Genomic DNA, 26,401 nt, shown 5'->3' with positions numbered 1-26,401 from the left:
GTGTTTGTAGTGCTGGTTTGTGGAGGATGGCTGGATTGGCCTACCATGGTGGTGACGGGTGACGGAGAATTAGGGAAAGGAACGACTTCTATTGGACTAGGAGAGAGAGGTGGTGTCGGGGAAGGTTGTTGTGGGTTGACAGAGTTTGTGACCAATGGAGAGGCAAGGATAATGGGTGCAGAGTGGGTTGGATTTGTAGAATTGTGGGTTTCTTCAGAGTACAAACCGGGCCCAACATCAAGGTGAGCAGTAGGTGTGGATCGAGCAATTGAAGTAGACTGAAGTTGTGTGTAGGGGAAGCTTACCTCATCAAAAACCACATGCCGAGATATATAAATCCGACCTGAGATAGGATCAAGACAGCGATAGCCTTTGTAATGATCATCATAACCAATAAATACACATGGAGCAGATTTGAAGGATAATTTATGCCTGTTGTATGGGACCATATGAGGGAAACAGGCACATCCAAAACTTTTGAGAAATGCATAATCCGGTGTCCGTTGAAGTAATTTCTCATAAGGAGATATGTGATCAAGCTTAGGAGTTGGTAGGCGATTAATCAGAAAAACCGCAGTAGAGAAGGCTTCAACCCAAAAGCTGTGGGGCAAACGGGATTGGGCCAATAAACAGAGTCCCATTGCAACAATATGTCGATGTTTCCTTTCCACCACTCCGTTTTGTTGAGGAGTGTATGGACATGAGATCTGATGAGATATTCCATGATCACGTAAAAATGTCAGAAATAATTTGCTGGTAAATTCACCACCACCATCAACCTGCAGTTGTTTAATGTGAGAGCTAAACCGATTTTCCACCAACTTTTTGAAGTGAACAAATGTAGTAAAAACATCTGATTTCTTAGCCAATGGATATAACCAAGTAAATCGAGTATGATCATCGACAATGGAAAAATAATAACGATAGCCAAAATTTGAGGAGATTGGTGCAGGACCCCATAAATCAAGATGTAAAAGTGCTAATGGAAATTGAGCATGAGACTGCCTGTCTTCAAATGGCAAACGACAAGATTTTCCCAACGGGCAGATATGACAATTTTTATTGGAGACAATTGCACCATCAAGTGGTAAGTGGTACTTATTCAACAATGTAGTAAAGACTGAATGAGATGGGTGTCCAAGTCTGGCATGCCATACATCTTGTGTTGTACGCTTTCCATAACAAGCGATTCGACGAGCAATAGAAGAGGATGTCTGAATGTGATAAAGTCCATCGTAACTACTGCCAGTAAGAAGTACCTTCTCCATTTTGTTGTCCTTCACAGAAAAACCATTAGCATCCATTTTAAAGTAGCAATCATTATCACAACAAAAGCGACGGATAGAGATCAAGTTTTTGCGAATAGCAGGCACACACAAAACTTCATTAAGATTTAATGATTTTTGCACCCCGGTCAATTGTGTGTTGCCAATATGAGTTATTGCTAAGTGATTGCCATTTCCAACAACAATTGTATCAGTACCTGTGTAAGGATGAGCATCGGGGAGGGAGGTTGAGTTGGCTGTCATGTGATGAGTAGCACCTGAATCAAGACACCAATTGATATTTTCCACATCAGCAATAGGAGAAGGAGAGGTGGTAAAGTTCTCTGCCATATATGCATGAGGCCTACGGTCAGGACAGAACCTAGCTATGTGACCCGGCTTATCACATCGAAAACAAGTGACTTCACTGCGTTGGGTATTGGAGAATCGGCCTTGAGGTGTTGGAAGCAGAGGAGGACGCCCATCAGAGAGAGTTGCAGGAGAAGAGGTGGGAACAGCAGATTGAGGGTCGCGAGGCTGAGAGTTGCGGTCTGGAAACCAAGCCCCTTGAGCTGATTCCCAATGCCCTGTTCGCCTTGCTCCACGCCCTTGATTCCAGTTCCTGCCACGACCACGTCCTCTTCCAAATCCGTGATGAAGATTGTGATTATGACTAGGCATGTTTGAGTGGAAGGGGCGTTCTTTGACCATACGGTCAGCAGCCATAGCAACTCCTGAAGTCATGGTAAGGGACATTCGTTTCTGTAAATGCTCTTCTCTGAGAGCTAAATCATAGAATTGATCAAAGTCAATATCCGGATGCAAGTGAAGCGTTGTGGCTAGCTCTTTGTATTCAAGGCCAAGTCCATCCAAAACATAGCTGATTAATTCATCATCGTCCATGGTTGCACCAGATTGTATGAGAGAATCAAAGAGTGATTTGGCATAATTGAGATAATCAACCACTGTGGTGCTGCTGTCCTTCCGGAGAGTGCGAATTTGGTCTCGAAGAATCCGTACACGGGTGCTAGCAAGGGGTGAGAGACGCTTGGCCAGCATGGTCCAGGCTTGATGAGCAGTGGTACATGGGATGAGAAGTGTTTTGATGGAAGAGGAGGAAGTTGCTTTGATCCAACTCAGGACCAATTTATCTTTTGCTAATTCTGGGTGCACAGAACCATCTTCTTGCACTTTGGGAGGTTCTGTGTTATTTTTGATGACTGCTGTGAAGCCATGCATCTCCAGTATGTCTTCAAATTGGGATTTCCAACTCAGGTAGTTGGTGCGATCCATGGGGACAGTGAACAAGGATGAGATATTGAAGGAGGTGGGCAAGGAGTGGGATGAGATTGGAGGTGAGGAAAGTTTCGACATTTCAGAAATAAGTTTTGGCATATCAAGATTGCTCGATTCTCCAGTTTTGGGTGTGTTGGCCATTGGTTTGGGTAGGATCGATATTTTGAGGGTTAGCTCCAAAGAGCTCTGATACCATATAAGAAATATAAAATCAATGGGAGAGGAAAGGATGAGAGCAGAGAGATTGAGAATTATTGCTTCACAACCGTAACTTCTATTAGGTTGCATGCAAGTATATATATTAGTACAGGGGTAGACTTTCCTATTTACAGAAACTCGGCACTGTAAGGTAAGTCCAATCAATTACATGTATTACAAAGGGAATGTCAATTAATCATTCTAACTAAGGAATGTAGTTGCTTGAGATTCGGAGACTTCCAAGGCTGATGTAGTGGAATCAGCAGATTGCATGGGACTAACAGATTTTATAGGATTTGTTGCTGTAATTGTCTCTGCAGGTGTAATATTCTCTTTATAAACCTCTCATGCGATAGACATGGGGAATGCGTATTATACGCGCCCTTTTCATTGTCGTGGGCCGTGGCTCCCATAACCAATTGAAAGCCTCTCTATATGAATCATAGAAAACATTTTTAGCTTCTACATTTTTCCTTTACATGGAAGTTGATAAAGCCCCAGTGTTTTATAGCAGGGAAATTGGAGATAACTAAACAATAAAGGAAGAAAAGAGTGAATAAGCAATCGTTACTTCACATCAAAGTAAGAGCAATAACAACAATTTTCAGTTAGAAATCCAGCCATTTGCTTGTATTCACTACTGGAAAATATGAAGTTTGTAGGTGTTCTATGTCTAATGGAGATGGTAGTGATGCGACAGAATTTCACCTTTGGAATCTTGTAGTTCTACTACAACGCTAATTTGGAGTTGAATATTAAAGGGACTAGAAATTAGAGGATGTGGTGGTTTTTAATGGACAAAACTTAATAATCTGTTCTTGGCTGGCTTCGTTTCTATCAAGAACATTTTGAATTAGGTCTATTCTCTCTCTGTCTTTCTTTTTCTGTATCTATCATGATGGGATTATTTTCTCCTTATTGAGGTATCATTTTTCATTATCACTCTTCAATTTTTTTAGTCCTGACCAAGATGGTTTATCGTCTCATTCTGGTTGGACAGCACCCTCGGGCTAAACCTGCAACGACCAAAAAAAAAAAAAACCTGTAAGCCTCAAATTCTTGTACAGAAATCTGGAACGCATTTGTACAGGAAACATGTGCTTCCCAGATGTAGCATAGCACCAATAGTCCTACTCTTGAACAAGATATACTTTTTTTCCTTCTCAGGAGTAAAGAAACCAGAATACCTGAGTGTTTTCTCTTCACTGAAGCTTACAGTTCTAACTTTCAACTCCCCTCTGCTGGTAGTTAGCTCGTCAAATATCTCAGCATCACACATCTCCACTTCCCCTTCCTCGTTTCCAAGAACATGTGCTTCTCTTTCCTGATAGAATGCCACATGAATTTAGTATCAACTCGACGAAAACTACAAAGTATCAGAAGATATCTTGATAGATCTGGAGAATAATATGCCTTGAAAGAGAGGCTGAGAGAAAGTCGTGGGGTGCCGGTAATCTCATCGTACTCAGCTGCATCTAGTTCCCGCAAATGATTCGGACTGAAGAACTTAGGAAGGATGTGTTGTCTTATGCTGATGAGAACAAAGAACGGCAAAGGGAACAAGATTCCAGCTATCGGAATCCATGTCACGCCATAACACAACAGGAAATACACGAATTGGAAGATTGTAAATATGGCAATGTATTTGAATGGAACTGATTCCACAAAAGAAGCATGAACCCCCTCCAAGACCCTGCCAAAAATGAATTTCAGGCACAGATGTAACTGGTAAATCATAGGCAGCTAATAACAATACATGTCAGAATGATGAAGTAGTATTTACCTGCAATCAGGAAGTTTCTAAAAACAATGAACATTAATAATGAATTTAATATCTTGAAGGAAATGATCAAGTTCTTTTACCCCAAAAATATAAATTTTCCGAAATGCTGAGAAAAAATAGAACAGTTTTGGTTTGATCTAGTTTTTTAGATTCCATAAAACAAGATTTGAGAAAACTGTGCTCTAATTCTAAAATGCTGGTTGAATTGTTAACAACTCGGAATGACAAAGAACTTACTTGTAGCGTCGGCCAGGTGTAACGAAGAGAAGTAGCATTCTTTCCCAGAACTGGTTCCCAGGGAGACTGTCGATTGCCATGTAAGCAAAATATCCCCATAGGACTGATGTAGGTATCAACTTTATTGCAGGCATAGCACTCACTGATACTGCCACAAGTAGTGACTGCAGAAAATTGCTTACTCTCTGATCATTAACTCGGACAGGCAAGTAGGCATCAATGTGCTTCTCAGGATCAAATGTATCCTTTGGATTTTCTCCATTCATGACTGCCTCCTTTAGGTCTTCCAGCTCTCTAGCTACTGTAGTCTGCATATCAGAAAACCATGGTGTTGGCATTAATGTGCTGAGGATTTGCGAACATTACCATCTTCCTGGAGACAAACTAATGTTCTTAGAATTTTTAAACATACAACTTGTACAAGTCATTTGTAAGAAAATGTTTATGTTTTTCGGCGTAGGGAGCATTAGATCAAAGAACTTACAATTGGACCGCTGTCCATTTCAATGAACACATCCTCCATCTTGCCATAGATTTCAGAGTTGCTAGCTTTCTGCTTGATGCTTTCTTTGGCACTTTCCACCATCTTCCTTCGAATCAACTGTAAATGACCAAACAGATCGTATAAGCATCTAGAGGCTGCTCATCTTATTACCTTAAGAAGTCCTCCTTCGAGATTCTGTAATCCGACCTGTCTTTTGAGGACAGCAAGGCTCTTGGTATGCATTGGAGACTGTGGTAGAACACCATTAGAAGGAGGTAGCCCAAGTAATCCACAAATCAAAGTCTGAAAACCAATCAGTCAATATTAAATTTTCAAGAAACATAATGGGAAGAATAGCCAGCTTTAACATATGTGGATGGTATATATGTACCATAAAGCCCAGCAACAAGATGTCATAATGGTACGCAGAAGGATTTTTAAGATTGAACTCCTTTTGTTGTGCCATCTGGGAAGCAACACTGTGGTCAAAAAAGTAGAGCCCTGCTATCATCACAGCAGGAACAAAGGCAGCAAAGATATATGCTGGGGGGACACTCCCCATATCCTGTAATTTGATTCGACAATAGATATTAGCTGCAAGTGTCTAGAAGCAGACAAAACGGTCATGCACAAAACAAGTAAATAAAAAAGAGAAAATGATTCATTACTAAATTGCTGCCTTAGAAATTCCAGTCAAGTTTTGGTTACCTTGATGACAGTCCAGTGATGTAAGGATGCAGATTCCCATGGAAGAGGGCTAAAAAGTTTTCTGGGAACACCGGAAGGAACTTTGCTTGGTATACTAAATGAAAGTGCTGTCCACACCACGACCATGAAAGGAACACCATAGTCTGCAATAAAACTTCTAAACCAACCTGGACAGCATCGTGCAAGAATTTCAAATTCCTTGTGTTCACGTATTAATTTCTAACCAAAATGCAAAATTTGGTAAAGATTGCTTCACAAACCTGTGCCATACCACCATGCTCTTGCCCTTCTACTTTTTAAGGCAGTATAAAGAAGGCCAAAAGTGAATATGATACCCAGAAGTCCATTAGTGTAAAGCCACTGAAATTGATACTTATCTAGCTTCGGGTCTTCAGCTTTGGGAATTTCAAACTCGCTGACCATGCCCTGTGATCCAAACATTGTGCAACATATTTTAGTAGTATCACCCTCATCAAGTTGTTATTCACTCACTCAAACATTTTCTTTTTTCTTTTTTTGTATTGATTGTGCTCACCTTGATAGCCTCTTGCATGAACAAAACAGCAATCAACATGCCAAAAAGTTCGCCTGCTACTCGAGTAAACCGATTGATTATAGCACATGCATTGAATATTGCAAGAAGGAACAGCAAAAGAGCTGTCCAGACACAAACCCTGCGACAGTCACCAGAAAAATGAATGCATCAAAAAACCCAAATATAAGAAACAATTTTAAGCAAGTAACAAAACAAATTTCTCGTACCATCCAGCCCAGGCCAAGAAGAGTTTATGCCCTAAATCTTCCCTTTCTTTGGCAAAGTTGTACAGATAAGTGTACATTATAACAGTGGGTTCTGCAACGCCTAATATTAATAGAGGTTGCCCACCAAGTACTGAGTGTATGATGCCACAAAGAGCAGTAGAAGCTAAAGTTTCTACTGTGCTCAAGCTTCCATCTACAAACAGCAAATTATAGAAATTACATTACTTTCAAACTCCTTAAATGCAATCATGGACCTTAGATTGAGATAGAAAATTGCAGCTAATAGTGCAAGGAGATTAAGTTAATAAGAAATCAAATATATCCTTAGGATTTCATTTTATTGGTTTACCTTTTATGCACCACGCCGCAATATATTAAATCCTGCACTTTACCAGAGGCAAAATAATACTGTGCTTCTCAGGATTACCATTTACTTTCCTAGTCTTTCACTGTCTAAAGTGAACAAAAGGGAAGCGCTAAAATTTCTAAAAGTGAGAATATCCACTTTTGCTGGGTTATACTTTTCTAAAGAAGCGTGATTAGGAGAACATGAGGAGGAGAGGAAGTAGCAACCTGTATCTCTTCTAAGTTGCTCGCCGAAGGCAATAACAGGAAGGGCTGAAGCGAAGAAGATGTATGTAGTTGGTGCCAGTATACTGTCAGAAAATTTTGAAAGAAAATTTAGATAAAATTCCAAAGACAGGATGGAAATATTACGCTACTCGAGTTGAGTAATAGGTACCCGAATCCAGAAAGAATGCCTGCAACCCAATCTTGTTTATAGCAGGCTGCTCTTCCTCTAACATCGTTTAGGATACCTCTAAACGGAGTTTTAATCTGCTCCATCTCTGAATTAAAAGATATTATTAGTATCAGATAGGAAAAAAAAGATACCGAAGACGAAGCAACTCAAAAAAAGAGAAGAAAAAAAAACAGGGGTGTGGGTGAACGAGGAAATCTTGACAACAAAAAAAGAAAGAAGATAATCTCTTGCACTTCCAAGCTGAGGTGATGACATTTAGGAGGATTGATAGAGACAACTCTTACTTCTCTTACTTACAAAGAAGGAAATCAAGAAAGGGAAAGAGATATAGTTTTGTTGCTTTGTCCTGCATGTTATCAGCATCCAACCACAGATTTTGTTACCGAAACAACCAGACGTTCTCTTTTCATTTTTTCACAGACAGGAAACAGAAAAGGAAAGGGAATCCCAGAAGCAGAAATTAAACAAGGTTACATGAAAACCAGAACAATCAAGTCTTGAACATGCAGCCAAGAAGTGAACAAGAAACGCTCAGGTTAGCGCAGAAATGTGCGGGTTTGTATGAGTAAAATGGTAGTAATGAAGGAGAGATTCAGAGAAAGAAATACCAGAGAGAATGCTTGCTGGCTTTTCCTTCCAAAGAGGAAAGTTCAGCAGGAATTTCGATGGAGAAACAGAGACCAAATGTGCGTTGGTGTTGAATAAAATTTGTTCTCTAGTTGGCGGCTTCTTGTAGAGGACTTTTCTGCAATCTCTTTTAGAGACAAAGAGGAGCTCGGTTTTCTCTCTACTATTCAATAATTGTTAATATAGTCCCTCATCATATCGTTTACATTGATGCAGCCCTCGCACCCTATCCACGTCGTTTGAGTTTTAACATGGACCAAGTTATTTTGATTTTTACCGATGCAATTGTAGAGTTCATGATAATGATTATTTTTTAAAATATTTTTTTATTTAAAAATATATTAAAATAATTTATTTTTTTATATCAACATATTTAAACAATCTGAAAATATATAAAAAAATATTAATTTAAAATAAAAAAAAAATATTTTTGTGTGGGCTATCCATCATAGATCCTTAACATAACATCTTTGTGCGAGTTGTCCTATCATGGATCCCTCTACTAGAATTTTCAATAACAACAATTAATACAAATGAAAACAATATATCAGTTCTTGAATGTCTTTTTCTTGATGAAAAACCTCTTCATTACCTCTTACACAAGTATGTTTTGTTCTGACAACACTTTCAACTATGGTTATTTAACAACATACAATAAATAACCAACATGAATTGGTGTGTTCTAATACATGTCCTCAATGATATCCTACTAAATTTACTAGAAATCGTTAAGGTTTAATACTAATTGACACAAAGTTCTAATAATAGCTGATGTAGAAAGAAAACACTATAAGAAAAACAATAGGCACAATCCAAAACAAAATTATACCAATAGATCCACCATATAAAAACTTTAATTTAAAATTTATTAGTGAATATTTTTCTTTAAGTAGCCCTCCTTTTTAAAGGGTTTGCAAGTCCTTAAATAAAATAAATTATCAACCTTGAAAAAAAAATTATCAAGCATATTATTTAATTTTCTAAACTAAATAGAAAAAAAAAACTCCTTAAAAACCTTTTATACCACATAATTGATCCTATACTCAAATCAAATCTAATCACAATTATTTTATAGCTTTTTGGTGAAGGAAAATAACTTGGATGATGAGTTTTTTGAACTGGAGGTGGCGGCAATATTTACATCCATGGAGTTGTGGCAAGCAATTACTAATGATATGATTGCTACATATACATTTTTATGGTCTCCCTTCTTCTTTTTATCAAACATCAAAATTTGAACTTTGGACTTATTATTGAGCTTAAAATCTTGATTTTCAAGCAATAATTATTATTTCTCTTTTTCTATCTCTTTTTGGTAATATATATAGTTCAGTTTAAGCATTAAGATATGAACACACCCCAATAAACAGCCCATTTAACCACTGTAAGAGGAACTGAAGCAATTGAAAGACGTGCAGTAGAGGGGCTGCATTGAGAAGATTATTATGATGAGGTACTGCATTAACAAAAATCGAATATTAGAGATCCCAACAGAGAGAGAGAGAGATTCATATTGCAGAATAGACCTGCCCGAGAGACACTCCAAGTGGAATTCTTTTTCCTTTTTTAACATAATTTTATTTTAATTTTTTAAAAAACGTTTTTCTAATGTAAGGGCAAACTGGTCTTATTTTAAAATTGAAAAACGCGTGGTGCGGTATACCATTAGGCATTGACGACGAGTAATTAGTGCCACCGAATTTTAAGAAAACCAACTGTTCCCTCTTTTCATCGAACGTGGAAAAGGACTTTGATATTAACATCTAGCTTTTTGGAAGATCAAAACGGAGTCCTCCTTCAAATGGAAGAATACATCCACATTATAGGTATCTTTAATAGGAAATATGAAACCATATGCTTAATATTTATGGAAATCTGACTAAAAGCTATTAGTTTTATTTCATTCCAATAAATTACAAAAAAAAATAAAAATAAAAAAGATTACAACTCATTGGATATAGATCTTTTTAAGCAAGATGAGATGGCGTCCTCATGTAATGTCACGGGCTTATAAAATAAATGTACTTGATGGTGTTATAATTGTGAACCAATACTGGATGAGTTATAGAAACTAAAGGTATGATAAAGTCAATATTTCATGACGAAAAAAAAGATTGTGTTGGTGATCAAAAATTTATAGATTGAATAAAATGATTTATAGCAATCTACAGTATTTTGTGAGGAAAAATATAGTGCTTTCGCCACATGATTTAGTTTTTTTGTTAATAAAAAAAAAAATACAAAGCTAAATTCTTCACCAACTTAATATTAAAAAAAAAATCGATAAAGATAATTTTGGAAGGAAAAAACACTCATAAGGAAAAACGTTGTAGCAATTGATAATGTTTTGTAAGGAAAATTACAGTGTTTTCCCTAATAAAATTGACAATGATAATTTTACAAAAAATCATATAAAAAAATTTTAGAGAAATACTATAGTAATCTACAGTGTTTTGTGAGGAAAACAACAATGTTTTTTCCATATAATTTAGTTTTATTGTAATTATAATTCTTAACCAACTCAATATTAAAAAAAAAATCGACAATGATAATTTTAGAAAAAATCATAAAAAAAAAATCATATGGAAAAACACTGCAGCAATTCACAGTGTTTTAAAGAAAAAAAATATTTTTAAAAATCTACAGAGCCAATTTTAAAAAATATATATAAAAAAAAAGGAAAAAAAATCATATTGGAAACACTATAGCAATTCACAATTTTTTTTATGAAAGCTACAATGCTTCCCTACAAGATTTAACCTTATTTGTAATGACTTATAATTATAATTCTCAACCAGCTCAATATTAAAAAAATAAAATTGACAAAGACAATTTTGAAAAAATCATAAGAAAAAAAACCATGTGGACAGACACTATAGAAATCCACAGTGTTTTATGAGGAAAGTTGCAATACTTTCTCCATATGATTAAACTTTATTACAAAGTTAAATTCTAACAAGCTCAATATTACAAAAAATAAAATTGACAAAGATAATTTTAGAAAAAAAATATTACAAAAAAAAAAGAAAACACAAAAGAAACTAGAAAAAAACCATGTGATGAAAAACTGTATCAACCCATATTGTTTTGTGAGGAAAGTTACAGTGTTTTCCCCACATGATTTAGCCTTACTTCTATTTACTTGTAATTGTAATTCTTAACCAGCTTAATATTTAAAAAATAAAATTGATAAAGATAATTTTTAGAAAAAAAAAACATAAAAAAACAATCATGTGGGAAAAAATACTGTAGTAATTCACAGTAATTTGTGAGGAAAGCTACAATGTTTTCCTCACATATTATAATTGTAATTCTTAACTAGTTGAAAAGGATAATTTTGAAGAAAATCATAAAAATAAAATAAAAAAACATGTGAAGAAACACTGTAGCAATCAACAATGTTTTAAAGAAAAAAATTACAAGACTAAATTCTCAATTAGCTTAATATTAAAAAATAAAATCAAAAAATATAATTTTAAAAAATAAAATAATAAAATAGAAAAACCATGTGGAAAAATATCGTAGTAATCCCATAATATTTTAAAGGAAAAAAATTACAAAGCAAAATTTTTAACCAGCTCAATATTAAAAAAGTAAAATTGACAAAGATAATTTCAGGGGGGAAAAACAAAAAAGGTCAAAGTGAAAAAAAATACATAAGTGAAAAAAAACAGTAATACACTATGAATTATTATTGTAATCTAGAGTATATTGGATATACCCCTTGAACATTGTTATTTTTAGAGAAAGAAAGGGTTAGAAAGTTCTATGCTTTCGATAATAGTAATGAAAAATAAATATATCTTATATATTATTAATGAGATAATAAGTACAGTAGATCCCTTAAGAGACCTTGTATACACCTATCATTATGAATAATAATTATAGATGAAAAGACATGATAATTTGTCATGCTTTTAATATTTTTATTTTAGAGAATTGTCTATGATTAAATATATAATTTTAAAACTTGGCAATGATTGAATTTAAATGATTGGTATCTCATAACACACTATTTTAAGTATTGCAAACACAATTTACTTTTTAAGAGTATTTTTTAATTATAAGAATCTTAAAAAAAAACAAATGTTGACTCATCACTCGTACGTATCCTTTAGGTAACAAGGTAGGTTGTTTGTCGTTATATCATCTACACGAGCAAGCGTTTTAAGAATTAGCTCATTGTCTTTCACTAGTTTATGGTGGCTTATAAGTGGCCTGAGGTGTCTAGCTCAAGTTCCACTCGCAACTCTACAAAAATCTGTATCATCCCCTAGTTGGAGCCTCCAAGTTCATAAGAAACCAGAAAAAAAAAAAAGAAAAAAAAAGAGTTTTATGCAAGTTGATAGCTTTCAGATAAAATATTACCTCCATACATTCATAAGAAATTGATGGTGATGATTAGTCGTTTGTGCTGTAGCCAAAGAACAAAAATGAAGAAAATATGAAGTTCCTTGCAAGTTGTGATACCGAATTATTCAAGGTTTCAAGGAAAATATACACGGTAGAAATTAGTAAACACATGCATGCACACAAATGTGTAGGATGGACCAATGGTTGGTTTTTCTTTATATATATATATATATATATATATATATATATATATATATATATACACAATAATCGAGATTATCTTATTAGTTGTAACCAAGAACGTAGCCAGGAATTTTTTTTGTCTTGGGCTATTAAATAAATATATAAATATTTTTTAAGATCAATTATTAACTCATATACATAAATTTTAATTCAAATACACTATCTAAAATATTAAAAAATAAATTTGAAAGTACATAAAATTAAAATAAAAGTAAAAATAAATTCACTATTAAAGTTACATCTTTCGATGTTTTGTGAAATATAATTCATCTATAATTGAATCTGAATCGATATTGTAACAACCCCTCAACCGGGATAAAATAACAATCTCATGTCAACTGGAAAATAAAGTAATTAAATTTTTTTTCTATTTTATTTTCTTCTTCCTTCACTTGATTCTTCCATGGATTAGTGTTTTATAAGTTGGACTTTATAAGTTTACAAGGATATTCTCTCACTTCTTATTTTTTTTCCTTGGAATTTTTTTATGTTTTTCCCTTACTTTTTTCTATTTCTCTCTCGCCTTTTCTTTTTTCTTCTATTATGCTTCTACTCAGTCGGCAACATATAAAAGGAAGGAGGAGCTGATTTGTTTTATTTTTTAATGGCAAATAACCATTTTACTCTTAATGAATCATTTTGCTTTTATTTGACGGTCCTTTTTTTTTTTTTTGTTAGCACTATCAAGCTCCGTTCATCTTAAACTCTTAAGTAGATTTTATTCAATATATTTTTAGATCCCTCATAAAATTTCAACTCGATCTGATGGTCGAATTGAAAGTTACGTCCAATAACATAAAACTGATCAAATTGTGATTTTTCATTAAATTTTTAAATTTCTCCAAAAATTCTGAAATTTTAACTTAAGTTAAAGCATCATATTAGAAGGCTTTACACAAATTTTTAGAATTTTTTGATAATTTAATTGAGAATTATAGATTTTTTTTACATAAAACTAGTTAAAAAATATTGATAAAATCTTAACCTAGGCTAAAGCTCACCCTAGCTTTTGCCATGCCTCCGCCTATGGTTGTAACATTATTGTTTGTTTTTTAGGTAGTTTTTGTGGTTGTGATTTGAAAAAATAAGTTTTTAAAAAGTGTGGTTAGATGTGGTTAGTTGGATTTAAATACATGTTTGGTAAAAATTATGCTTGAAGTTTATGTATAGCAAAAAATATATATAAATTGGTGCACATTTATGACTGTCGAATATTCATTGCTGAGTCATCAACAGGAGAAAGATCTGTACAGCTGACGCAATCAATGACTCCCAATTGTTTTGTTATTTTTGTTTTTCCAGACACATTGGAAAAGAGTAGATTAAGGATCACTTAAAAATATTTTATATTGTCATGCACTATATTGTCGTGCACTCATGGTTTTTTGAGCTGTGGCAGAGGATGACAAACGTCATTAAATATTCATGTCTAAACTCACGTTTGGCTAATTTATTTGTTTAGTTGCTGATGTTGTTACAAAAAACACCGCCACCACTGTTAGGAAATCAATGTGTCGGGGGTGATGTTAGGATGACGCGTTAAATATGTTTTATGAGAGGTATTATTATGAAGACAAGAGTTTTTGATAAAATTTACAGGTAATTACCTAATATTATGATTATTAAGAATTTATGATTTGTTTAAGCTTAGGTAAGGAACTAGTGTATCACTCTTAATGTACCATATCTAAAGTAAATTGTATTGTTATTTAATTGTTTTTTTAGATCAAATTTCTATTTGTTGGTTTTTTAGGTTTAAAGCATATTTAAATGGGTATACTCTACTGTGTAGTTTTACACCCCCATATACTAAAGTTTACAACTAAATCTTGATATTTTAAATATAAAGTGAATAAAATGATTGGTGAATGATTTTTTTATATTTTGGTTAAATCTCAATGGATAATCATAAACTGATTATGATACCCATTTTGAATTTTAAAACATGAGAAAGATGCAATTTTGTTATGAAAAATATGATTGGAAAATTTTAGGATTTGATCGTATGCATGAAAATAAAAAAAAAATTGTTTTTTATTTTTTAAAAGAGGAAATTAATTCAAAACTTTAGAGAATTTTTTGGATTTTGTAAAAAAAAATTTAGAAACATTTCGAAGAAAATCGTGTATTATAATACTGGATTTGTATCTTACAATATAAATATATATAGCCCAATATTATGTAAAATTGATAGAAAAACATGTGAGAAAATCACATTTTTTTTAAATGACCCTTGATTTGTTTTTTGACCTTTTCATTTTTTTTTAACATATATAATATATTATTATTATTATTATTATAAAATATATGGCCTCGGCCAACCCAGGTAATTAGGTTGGACCCAACTGGACTTGATCGACTAGCCCAAATGGGTTTGGTTGAGATCAACCAAAAAAGGGGTTTGGGCCAAGATCGACCCAACGGATCCTTTTCTTCTTCTTTTTTAGGAGGTGGGCTGGACCCGACTTAGTTATTTGGGCTACAACAAAACTGGTCCGACTCGAAGTAATGCATGAATAGGGCATGAATTATAGTTCACATTCACTGTTCATGCATGGACAGTAGACATAGGAAGAAGAAGAAGAAGAGAGAAGGGTGAGGGTATGGCATATGAGCTCACCTAGCGTGGAAGAGATACTTATTGCTTGGCCGTGGAGCTTGTGGTTGCAATGGTGAAGGTTAGCGGTGAGAGAGTAAAAACAAAAAGAAGTGTAGTCTGGAAAGAAAAATTGGTGGGGAATTAAGATTGGTTTTTCACCAAATTTTGAACTGATTTTATTCATGCTTGAAGCATGGAATTCACTTCTATTTATAAAGGATGAAAGAGGAACATATTATCTTTAGTAGTGCCAAATCTTGAACCTTAATTCGACCCATAAGGATCCCGACTATTGGTTCAAAGTTGCAATCATAAGGGAAACTCGTTCTGCTAATGTTTCTCTTTTAGGTAAGCTTATCTGGCATTTGCTTCAGTCATGGAAAATTGTGGGTCCGTCTCCTTCGGCACAAATATGTTAAGTACTTCGACTGCAGTTTCATGCACATGGAGGTCGGATTTGAAAGCTCTGTCTTAACTACGGGATGGGTTCATTAACAGAATATATAGGGACGTGAGATTTGTCCCTGTGGTATGATAAATGGCTGGAAGAGGGTCCCCTTGCTAGCTTGATTCCCGCTGCTGTCAATATTACGGAAAGATGTGTGGATTCAGGATTCATGGCACCTATCCACTCTTAACACTGATGTTCCCGAAGAATTTATCTTCTATTCAGTTTGGGAATGAAAAGGTTCAAAAATATTTTATCCAAAGAATTCTATCTTGTCCAATGCTGATCGTTTATTCATGATGTTTTAAAATTCAATATATGTAAATAATAAGTTATTTAGGTTGTGTTTATTTCTCAGAAAGTAGTTTTCAGAAAACCACTTTCCAAACTTTTATGTGTTTGTTTATCATTATAAAAGTTGATTAACAAAAAATACTTTCGGTCAACAGAAAACACTTTCCGGTTAAAGGAAAATTTAGCTTGGTTTTCAAGAAAGTGTTTTCCTTTTATTTTGGACAGAAAACACTTTCCGGAAGTTTAAAAAAATTAGAAATATCATATTATTTACTGATTATATCAAATTTAGTCCTCAAACTTTTGATTGCTATATATATTTTGTTTTGAATATTTTTTTTTCAATTTTATCCCTTAGAATTTAATTTTTATATTAACTTTGGTCTTAATTTTTATAATTGCTATTTGATTTTTCCTTGTCATTTTTTAATTAAATTTTTTTATCTATCAAATTTGGTCCTCATTCTTTTGATTGTTATTTATTCTATTTGAAATAATTTATGAAATGTTAATTATTATTATTTTAATTTCTGCATCTTCCAATTTTTTTTTTTTTAGATTTGATCTCTATTATTTTGATTATTATTTATTTTATTTGAGATAATTTATGAAATTATATTTTTTTTCAATTTTATTCTCATTCAACTTTTTAATTTGTAAGATTTGTTCCTTGTTATTTTAATAAATTTGAGAAAAATAAAATATTAATAAGTTATTTTCCAGCTCATTTTTCATGATATAACCAAACACTGGAAAGTGTTTTTCCAACTTATTTTCCATTACACTACCAAACATCAGAAAATACTTTCTCGGAATTCACTTTACAAAAGAAAACTACTTTCCAGCAAACAAACGGGGCCTTGGTGTTTAGGATAGTGATTAGTCAATATATTCACGTACTTGAATTCCTTCTTTTTGGTCTAGAGAATTTCAGGCTTATGGTAAAAATTTGAGCACCTGCAAAAATAATCTCAATCAAGGAAATTTAAAGACTCTCCGATGATGATAAAGTTAATATATTTATGAGAAAGGCAATAAATGACTTAAAAGAGCCTTAAATTTAAGAAACAAAGATGTTTGTTCTTGAGTTTTAAGTTGGTTAATGCTTTGAAATCTTTATGAGTTTATCTTAAAAGATAAAAAGTTCTAAACCTTTACCTGAATGATTCGTGAGGTATTTATACCCCTTGAATCTTATCGTTTTTAGAGAAGGGAAGAACTAGAAAGTCATACTCTTTCGACGACATTAATAAAAGACAAACATCTCTTATATTTATTAATGAGACAGTAAATATGGTAAGTCTTTTAAGAGATCTTGTATACACTAAAGAGTATAGAGAAATAATTGTATCAATATGAATGATTATTCTACATGAAAATACATGACAGTTTATCACGCCTTCAATACTTTTATTTTAAAGAATCGTCTATGATCAAGCATATGACCTTAGAACTTGATAATTATTAAATCTAAATGCTTGACATGTCAAACCTATATTATCTTGAGCTTAGCTGACTGTCAAGTCTAAGTTAGAGTGAGTCTGATATATTTGTTAAACTCATGTTATTTTAAACTTAACTGACTATCAAGCCCAAGTTTTTTAAAATTTAATACTATTGGAAACCACAATTTACTTTTTAAGAGTATTTCTATTTATAAGAATCTTAAAAACACAAATGTTGACTCATCACTCATCGTATCCTTTAGGTAACCACGTAGGTTGCTTGTTGTTATATCATCAGCATGAGCAAGCGTTTTAAGAATTAGCTCATTATCTTTCATTGTCTTTCACTAGTTTATGGTGGCTTATATGTGGTCAAAAGGTATCTAGCTCAAGTTACACCCGCAACTTTACAAAAATCTGTATCATCCCCTAGTTGGCGCCTCCAAGTTCATAAGAAACACACAAAAAAAAAAAAAGAGAGAGAAAGAGAGAGAGAGAGAGAGTTTTATGCAAGTTGATAACTTTCAGATAAAATAGTACCTCCATTCATTCATAAGAAAATGATATTGGTGATGATTGATCGTTTGTGGTGTAGCCAAAGAACAAAAATGAAGAAAATATGAAGTTCCTTGCAAGTTGTGATGCCGAATTATTCAAGATTTCGAGGAAAACATAGACAGTATAGTATAATTAGGGGTATTTAAAATAATCAATTAACAGACAAAACCGATAAAACTAAAAAAACTAAATCAAAATAAAAAATTATGATTAAACTGATTTTTAAAATTATAAATTTAAACGCCCCTGTATAGGATGGATCAATGGTGGGTTTTTCTTTATATATATACAATAATCGATATTATCTTATTATTTGTTAGGAATTAAAGATACATGAACTTGAAGAGACAAAAGGGATGATTTTTAAAATTGATATATATATATTGACAATTTAAGAACATATTGATTGTATCTTGGAAAAACATAATCAATTCTAAATGGGTAGTTCTGCAGTTCTTTTCTTTTTTCCCCCCTCACATTTGACAATTTAAAAAGTAGAGAGTTTTCCGAGACAACAAAGAGAATTCTGAGTCTGATTCTGATTCTGATTCGACTATAGATACCCTTTTGTGGACACTTTCATGCAACGTGTATCTTCTACCCTTGACTAGTCGGTCATCAAATTTTGCTTATGTATGACGGTCGAATATTCATTGCTGAGTCATCAACAGGATAAAGATCTTTACAGCTGACGCAATCAATGACTCCCAATTGTTTTATATTTTTTGTTTTTCCAGACAAATTGGAAGATATTAGATGAAGGATATATTTATTTCCTTGAATTTATTTTTCAGGAAATCACTTGTTAAACTTTTATGTATTTATTTGTTATTAAAAAAATTGTCAATAAAAAACACTTTTCAATTAAAGAAAAATTTGGCTTGATTTTCAAGAAAGTATTTTTCTAGAAAATTTAAGCAGGAAACACTTTCCGAAAGTTATGAAAAATTTAGAAATATCATATTATTTGTTGATTATATCAAATTTGATCTTTAAAATTTTAATTGCTATATATATATATATAATATATTATTATTAGTATTATTATTATATGGCCCTGGCCAACCCAGGTAATTGGGTTGGACCCAACTGGACTGGGTCGACTGGCCCAAATGGGTTTAGTTGAAATTAGCCCGAAAAAAAGGGTTTGGCCGAGATCAACCCAGCGGATCCTTTTTTTTTTTTTTTAGGAGGTGGGCTAGACCTGGCCTAGCCATTTGGGTTGGGATGGAACTAGTTCAGCCAGAAGCAACGCCTGAACAGGGCATGAATTATAATTCACATCCATTGTTCATGCATGAATAGTGAACATGGGGAGGAGAATAAGAAGAAGAAAACGAGAGAAAGGTGAAGGGGATGACAAACGAGCTCACCTAGCATGGAAGAGATACTTATGGCTTGGCCGTGGAGCTGGTGGTTGCAATGGTGAAGGTTGGCGGTGAGAGAGTAAGAACAAAGAGAAGAGTCGTATGAAAAGAAAAATTGGTGGGGAAAATTGGTTTTTCACCAAATTTAGACTTGATTTTATTCATGCTTGGATCATGGAATTCACCCATATTTATAAGGGATGGAAGAGGGACATACTGTCTTTAGTGGTGTCAAATCTTGGCCCTTGATTCGACCCAGAAGAATCTCGACTATTGGTTCAAAGTTGCTATCATAAACTGAACAAGTTGGCTGCTAAAGGTTGGTTGGGTTGGCCCTTTTAGGGCGGCATCATGACAGCTATAAGGACAATTGGCCAGCATGACCTACTCTAGGGTGTAATACAATGTCATCCCATCATTGTGGTGTATGATCTTTCTGATTTGGTTAAAAGATGAAACATCAAATGCTCCTGAAAAGTAGCCACCCAAGCAGCTTTTTCGAGTCAAAAGAAGAAGATAATGAACAGTGAACCGAACAATATGTCATTTGGTTCCTTTTTTTTATTGTTCAAAAGCAACGTGTGTTGACCTTGAATTAGGGATATAAGCCAAAGTTCAATTTAGTCCTTCAACTTTTGATATCTTCACTTGTACACCTAATTGACTCCAAACTTTTGATTTAATACAATTTTACCCCTACTGTAAAACCCCGAATAATATTATTGATAGTAAGAAAAGTCAGGATTATAAAAAAATGAGGAAAATGGATAAATTAAATTATAAGAATGATGATATATTTGAGAATTTGAATTAAAATGTTTTGTTCAAGTGTTAATAAATAAATATACACGAAAATGTTAATGAGATTTTTTTTAGAAGTGAATTTCATGAAACTAAAAGTACCAACGAGTAACTTAGTGAAATTCAATATAACCCGGGGCAAGATTTGGTATAAACATGTACCAAGATTCGAGAAATTTTACCCAAAATCTTAAAAGTTACTGTTGAGGGATATAGAAGAAAAAAAAAGTGCAACAAAAAATTTAGGGACATGGATAGTATTAAAAAAAAAAAAAAAAAAAGAAAAAAAGAAAGCTATATATATATGTGCAAGTGTGTGCGGAAGAAAAAGAAATAAGGACATGGATGGTATTTTTAAAAAAGTTAATTATATATACACATGTATAAGTGCAAGTGTGTGTGTGGAAGAAAAAAAATAAGGACATGGATGGTATTTTTAAAAAAGTTAATTATATATATATATGTGAGTGCAAGTGTGTGCTGGAAGGAGAAAGAAAAATAAAAGTAAACTTACCTTTCAAAGAGGAAGAAGAAGCATTCGGGCAGGAGAGGAGTAAAAATAATTCAAGCAAAGAAAGTTTCAATACAAAAGTGTTAAAGTTTTGGCTATTATTTGGTAAAGTGCTCTTACACTTTTAAATAAGATTCTTGGTGAATAAATATTTTAAATTGATTGAATTTTGTGAAATGAGGAATTAGGGTTCATGATAAATTTTGGGGGAAATTATAATTGATTGTGAAATTGTGTTAAGATTGTTGAAGTGAGTAGAGAAAGTAGGAAATTATGGAAATTGAAGCAAAATTTTAGGTGTTCTTGAAGAAGAGATTTTTTTGGAAAAATAATATTAAGAAGAATAAAATTTAGGAATTTGAATAAGATGATGAGATTATGTAGGAAAGAGATGATGTTAATGTTAAAGAGAGAATGGATCATGAATTTTTTTTTTTATGTTTACCTTTAATTTAAATTTTGGTAAAATAAATTTATATATATATATATATATATATATATATATATATATTGTTTTGAATGATGAAATATTATGTGTTACAATGCGGAAATTGAAGAATAGGAAGGAAATTTTTATGTTTCTCTCTAAATTTTATTTTGGCAAATGAAATGATAATTGGAAGGAATTTATTTATTGAGTGTTTCGATATGGAAAGTAGATTAATGATGTGATATACATGTCAATTCAGGAGAGGCTGCCAGGCCGACACCACAGCAGGGAACTACGGCTCGAGCTCAGTCGTCAGGTAATTACACGATACCTGAATTTAACATTAGACAATATGTATTTTTTTTTATCGGATTGATTGTGGTTGACATGTTAGAAATTATTATGTTGTTTACTTGAGAAAATAAGATATGCGATATGATGAATTAATTCCTGAATGAATGGGATTAGTGCCCTGGTGAATGGGCGTTGTAAGAAATTGAGTCCCTGGTTAATGGGATTAATACCCTGGCGAATGGGTAAATTGTTGAACTAATTCCTGATTTAAATGGAATTAGTGCCCTGGCAAATGGGCGAGATGAATAATGAATTCCCTGGTTAATGGGATTCGTACCCTGATGAATGGGTGAAATGTTTTAGTTTTTGGACTGATGATAACCGTGCTTGTTGAATGGATTGGTAGATTATTCTGAAATTTAATTGATATATAATAATACTAGATGAGCAAGTTAATTTAATGATCTTTTGACTAAATTTACAAAAAAAAAAAGGGAAGAAAGAAAGAAAGTAGAAAATAATTTTATAAATGTCTTTAATTTTATTTGTCTAATTGAATTATTGTATTAAATCTATTTTCAGGTACATCCCCCTACAGGACTGAACAGTAGATTAGTTCCTTATATTTTGTTGAATATCATGTTGTAATGAATGAATTTATCCTTTTGTTATGTAATATAATGCGTCTACAATTTATCGAAAGCTTTTTGTGTAGCATAATCTATGTTATGAATTTCTGCTTTAATTATGAACTTATTTCGATTACAATTTCGTTAACGATCCTTATTAATGTACTCCAGTTACTGTTTTTAGAATCATTCTTTAGATTGCATCCATGTAAATATGGGATATTGGATTGTTTAGACATATGTGAATTTAATTATTGAGAAGTTGTGATGTAATGAGAGGGTGATGTCCTGGATGATAGGACAAGTAAGAAATTTGTTAATTGGGGATTGTGGAAGAAAAGTCGATAACTTGGTACCTAATAATATAGAGGAAACTCTGCCGAATTTTTTATGGATTACAAGAAAAAATAAAAAAATCCCTTATTTTAATTGAATTATCATGTCTTTACTATCTGTTTGAATATATAAAATTGGGGCTGTTACATTTGGTATCAGAGCCCTGGTTTGGGTTCAGGAATTGAATTGGAATCTGATGAGTATCAAATTTGTTCAGGGTAGTACACATAAGACAAGGTGAATGGCAGATCGCTCTCCAGCACGGGAACTGGGTCAAGATCCCGGGTTCGAGCATAGCGAGAGAGAGGATTCTTTGGAGGATTCAGCCTCTCACATACCTGCAGCGCCTCATCTAAGAGAGGTACCTCCTCCAACAACAGCAGTGCCAGCGACAACCCCTGCACCATATTCTGATCCGGTGTTTATAGCCCAGATTGTGAGAGCAGTAATAGAGACGATGCCTCAATTACCAGTACCGACACCTCCAGTGGCACAAGCAACACAGATACCGCAAGTTGCCCCTACACCAGTGGATAATGTGGTTACGCTAGTTCGGGTAGTGAAGAGTATGCGGGAGTTGGGATGTGACTCATTTTCAGGAGAGCCTGATGTTGAGATAGCAGGTAGATGGTTACGTACAGTGGAGGACATTATGGAACAGATTCGGGTGACAGAGGATTTACGAGTAAATTGTGCCACCTACTTACTATCAGACAGAGCACGATCATGGTGGGATACAGTGCGATTTAGGAGGCCTGCGGGGTCTTGGACATGGACTGAATTTAGAGTTCAGTTTGAGAACCAGTTTTACTCATCATATCATCGGAAGATGAAGGAGCAGGAGTTTCTAGCTTTGAGGCAGGAGGGTATGACGGTACTTGAGTATGAAAGAAGATTTCATGATCTTTCCATGTTTGCTCCACAGTTTGTTCCCACCGAACAATACATGATTGATAGACTACGGGATGGATTACGCTAGGATTTAAGACAAGGCCTAATAGCACTTAGATTTGGGACAACCAGAGAACTGATAGAGGCAGCACAAGCTCTTGAGGCATGTATAGTTGAAGGACAGCAAAGTCAGACAGAGGTGGGTAAAAGGAAGGATATCGATTTTTCCTCAAGTAGACCTCCTTTTTCTAAAAAGGGTAAGGGACAGTTCAACCAGTTTAAGAGGAAGGGAGGAGCAGTATCTAGGCCTATTCAGAGTACTGGTGCTGGGACTACTAGTAGACAACCATCTTTTCAGGGAGGTTCTACTGGAGGGACATCAGGATTAAATGCTTTATCTTATCCCCAATGTGTTCGGTGTGAGCAGAGACATCCAGGAGATTGTTCAGTGACACCAGGACGATGCTATATTTGCAGGGCTGAGGGGCATAGATGGCGTGATTGCTCTTATTTAGGCAGAGGATGCTACTATTGTGGAGGACAGGGACACATCCGTAGAGATTGTCCACGGAGAGCTGAGTTCATACAAGGACAAAGACAACAGACCCAAAGCCAGCAACAGTCTGTCACTGTGGATAGACCGGGTAGACCAGCACAGTCGGGGGCTAGTGGAAATAGAGGTCGGCCTAGAATGCAGGGTGACAGGACCCAGGGCAGAGTATTTCATATGACGCAGGAAGAGGTCAGAGTCGCCCCAAATGTAGTAGCAGGTACTTTACAGTTAAATTCATTACCTGTACATGCATTGATTGATCCTGGGGCTACACATTCATTTGTGGCTAATAAAATTGTGGGGAAAATAGGAAAAAGACCTAGTAGGGTAGATAGAGGATTTATGATAAGTACTCCTTTAGGTGAAGTTGTAGTCATTGATGTAGTCTACAAGGGAATTGGGATTAGTATAGATGGGCTCGAGTTGGGAGTAGATTTAATTCCCTTGGAATTACAGGATTTTGAAGTAATACTAGGTATGGATTGGTTAAGAGTATATAAGGCTCAAATGGACTGCTTTGCAAAAACGGTGACTCTTCATGGATCGAATGGAATGAGAGTGATTTTTAGAGGGGAAAAGAACATTATACCGAATTGCATCATTCGGTTATGACTGCAAGGAAGATGGTTAAAAAGGGATGTGAAGCTTACCTTGCTTACGTGTTATATTCGAAAGAAAAAACTGGAGAATTGACAAACATCCCTATAGTGAGAGAATTTACAGATGTGTTCCCAGATGAATTACCGGGGTTACCACCAGATAGGGAAGTGGAAGTTTCCATTGATGTACTACCCGGGACCACACCTGTTGCTCAACCACCATATAGAATGGCGCCTGTGGAATTAGCCGAATTGAAAATTCAACTACAAGAATTACTGGATAAAGGATTTATCCGTCCAAGTAATTCCCCTTGGGGAGCTCCAGTATTATTTGTAAAGAAGAAAGATGGGACCCTTAGACTCTGTATTGATTACAAACAATTAAATAGAGTAACAATAAAAAATAAATATCCACTCCCGCGAATAGATGATTTGTTTGATCAACTTAAGGGAGCGAAGGTGTTTTCGAAGATAGATCTCAGATCCGGGTATTATCAATTAAGAATAAAAGAACAAGATGTGGTAAAGACTGCATTTAGGACTCGGTATGGACATTATGAATTTCTAGTAATGCCATTTGGGTTAACAAATGCACCGGCAGTGTTTATGGACTTAATGAATCGGGTTTTTCGACCTTATCTGGATAAGTTTGTGGTAGTATTCATAGATGACATTTTGGTCTATTCCAATTCATATTTGGAACATGAACACCATTTGAGACAAGTGTTATCAACCTTAAGGGAGCATCAATTGTATGCCAAAGTACGTAAGTGTGAGTTTTGGTTGAAAGAAGTAGTTTTTCTAGGACATGTTATATCAGCTCAAGGAATACTAGTAGATCCTAGAAAGGTTGAAGCAGTGTTGAAATGGGAGAGGCCTACGAATGTGACTGAGATTCGTAGTTTTCTTGGACTGGCAGGATATTACAGGAGATTCATTGAAGGGTTCTCCACTATAGCTATTCCAATGACTCGACTGACACGGAAGGAGACAAAATGGGAATGGACCGATGAGTGTGAACAAAGTTTCCAGGAGCTGAAAAAGAGGCTAACAACCGCACCTGTGTTAACACTTCCATCTGGGTCTGAAGGATTTATAGTTTACAGTGATGCTTCAGGGAAAGGATTGGGTTGTGTTTTGATGCAGCATGGTAAAGTGATTGCCTATGCCTCAAGACAATTAAAAACTCATGAGATTAATTATCCGGTGCATGATTTAGAATTGGCAGCTGTTGTATTTGCTCTCAGAGTATGGAGGCATTTTTTTTATGGATCCCGAGTTCAAATATTCACCGATCATAAGAGTTTGAGGTATCTAATGACGCAAAAAGAGTTGAATATGCGGCAAAGACGTTGGGTGGAGTTAATTAAGGATTATGATTGTGTAATAGAGTATCATCCGGGGAAAGCAAATGTGGTTGCAGATGCCCTTAGCCGAAAAAATAAGATGATAGATGTTGTTTTAGATGACAATGATGAAAGAGAATTGCTTGAGTTGAGGAAGTTAAATGCTAAGGTAGAAGTTGGACCTAGAGGTTCTTTAATTGCCCAATTGCGAGTAAGGTCGATACTCCGGGATAAGGTATTAGAAGCACAACAAAATGATGACAAAGTCGACAAAATAAGGGACAATGTGAAGTCAGGAGTTGGGACTTCCTTCCAAATCCTAGAGGATGGAATGATAGCATTTGGAAAACGAATGTATTTACCTGATGATGAAGCATTAAAAAGAGAAGTGTTGCAAGAAGCACATGAGTCTAGATTTGCAACTCATCCTGGGAGTACTAAAATGTATCAAGATTTAAAAGAATGTTACTGGTGGTCGAATATGAAGAAAGATGTAGCTGAATATGTGGCTAAGTGTGGTATATGTCAGCAAGTAAAGGTGGAGCACCAGAAACCTGCAGGGCCTTTACAGCCATTATTGA

At 34.3% G+C, this 26,401-nt stretch overlaps 1 protein-coding gene and 1 long non-coding RNA gene across 3 annotated transcripts; one reads left to right on the top strand and one right to left on the bottom strand.

Annotated features, from left to right (window-relative positions):
• Positions 1 to 3,296: 3,296 nt before the first annotated feature.
• Positions 3,297 to 8,246, bottom strand: LOC118038068 (boron transporter 4). Of its 2 annotated transcripts, none has more exons than XM_035044346.2 (14): positions 8,105 to 8,246; positions 7,476 to 7,581; positions 7,307 to 7,389; positions 6,734 to 6,926; positions 6,507 to 6,645; positions 6,232 to 6,397; positions 5,972 to 6,138; positions 5,655 to 5,828; positions 5,471 to 5,566; positions 5,264 to 5,380; positions 4,780 to 5,087; positions 4,173 to 4,452; positions 3,947 to 4,083; positions 3,297 to 3,775 (listed from the first exon to the last, which is right to left on the bottom strand). In XM_035044346.2, the coding sequence occupies exons 2-14, from the start codon at positions 7,577 to 7,579 to the stop codon at positions 3,715 to 3,717; spliced, it is 2,025 nt and encodes a 674-aa protein (XP_034900237.1). In that variant the 5' UTR covers positions 7,580 to 7,581; positions 8,105 to 8,246; the 3' UTR covers positions 3,297 to 3,714. The 2 variants fall into 2 exon arrangements, with proteins under 2 accessions (XP_034900237.1, XP_034900236.1); XM_035044345.2 differs by lacking the exon at positions 8,105 to 8,246 and adding an exon at positions 7,794 to 8,083.
• Positions 8,247 to 20,735: 12,489 nt separating this feature from the next.
• On the top strand, positions 20,736 to 22,175 carry LOC118038055 (uncharacterized). The gene is made up of 3 exons (XR_004685706.2): positions 20,736 to 20,847; positions 21,432 to 21,488; positions 22,049 to 22,175. It is a non-coding gene; the product is annotated as an uncharacterized lncRNA (long non-coding RNA).
• Positions 22,176 to 26,401: the final 4,226 nt, after the last annotated feature.

This window comes from Populus alba, chromosome 3, assembly GCF_005239225.2.
Source record: "Populus alba chromosome 3, ASM523922v2, whole genome shotgun sequence".
NCBI classification, from domain to species: Eukaryota; Viridiplantae; Streptophyta; class Magnoliopsida; order Malpighiales; family Salicaceae; genus Populus; species Populus alba.
The sequence above is the reverse complement of the archived record's forward strand: the minus strand, read 5'-3'. Positions and strand labels throughout refer to the sequence as shown.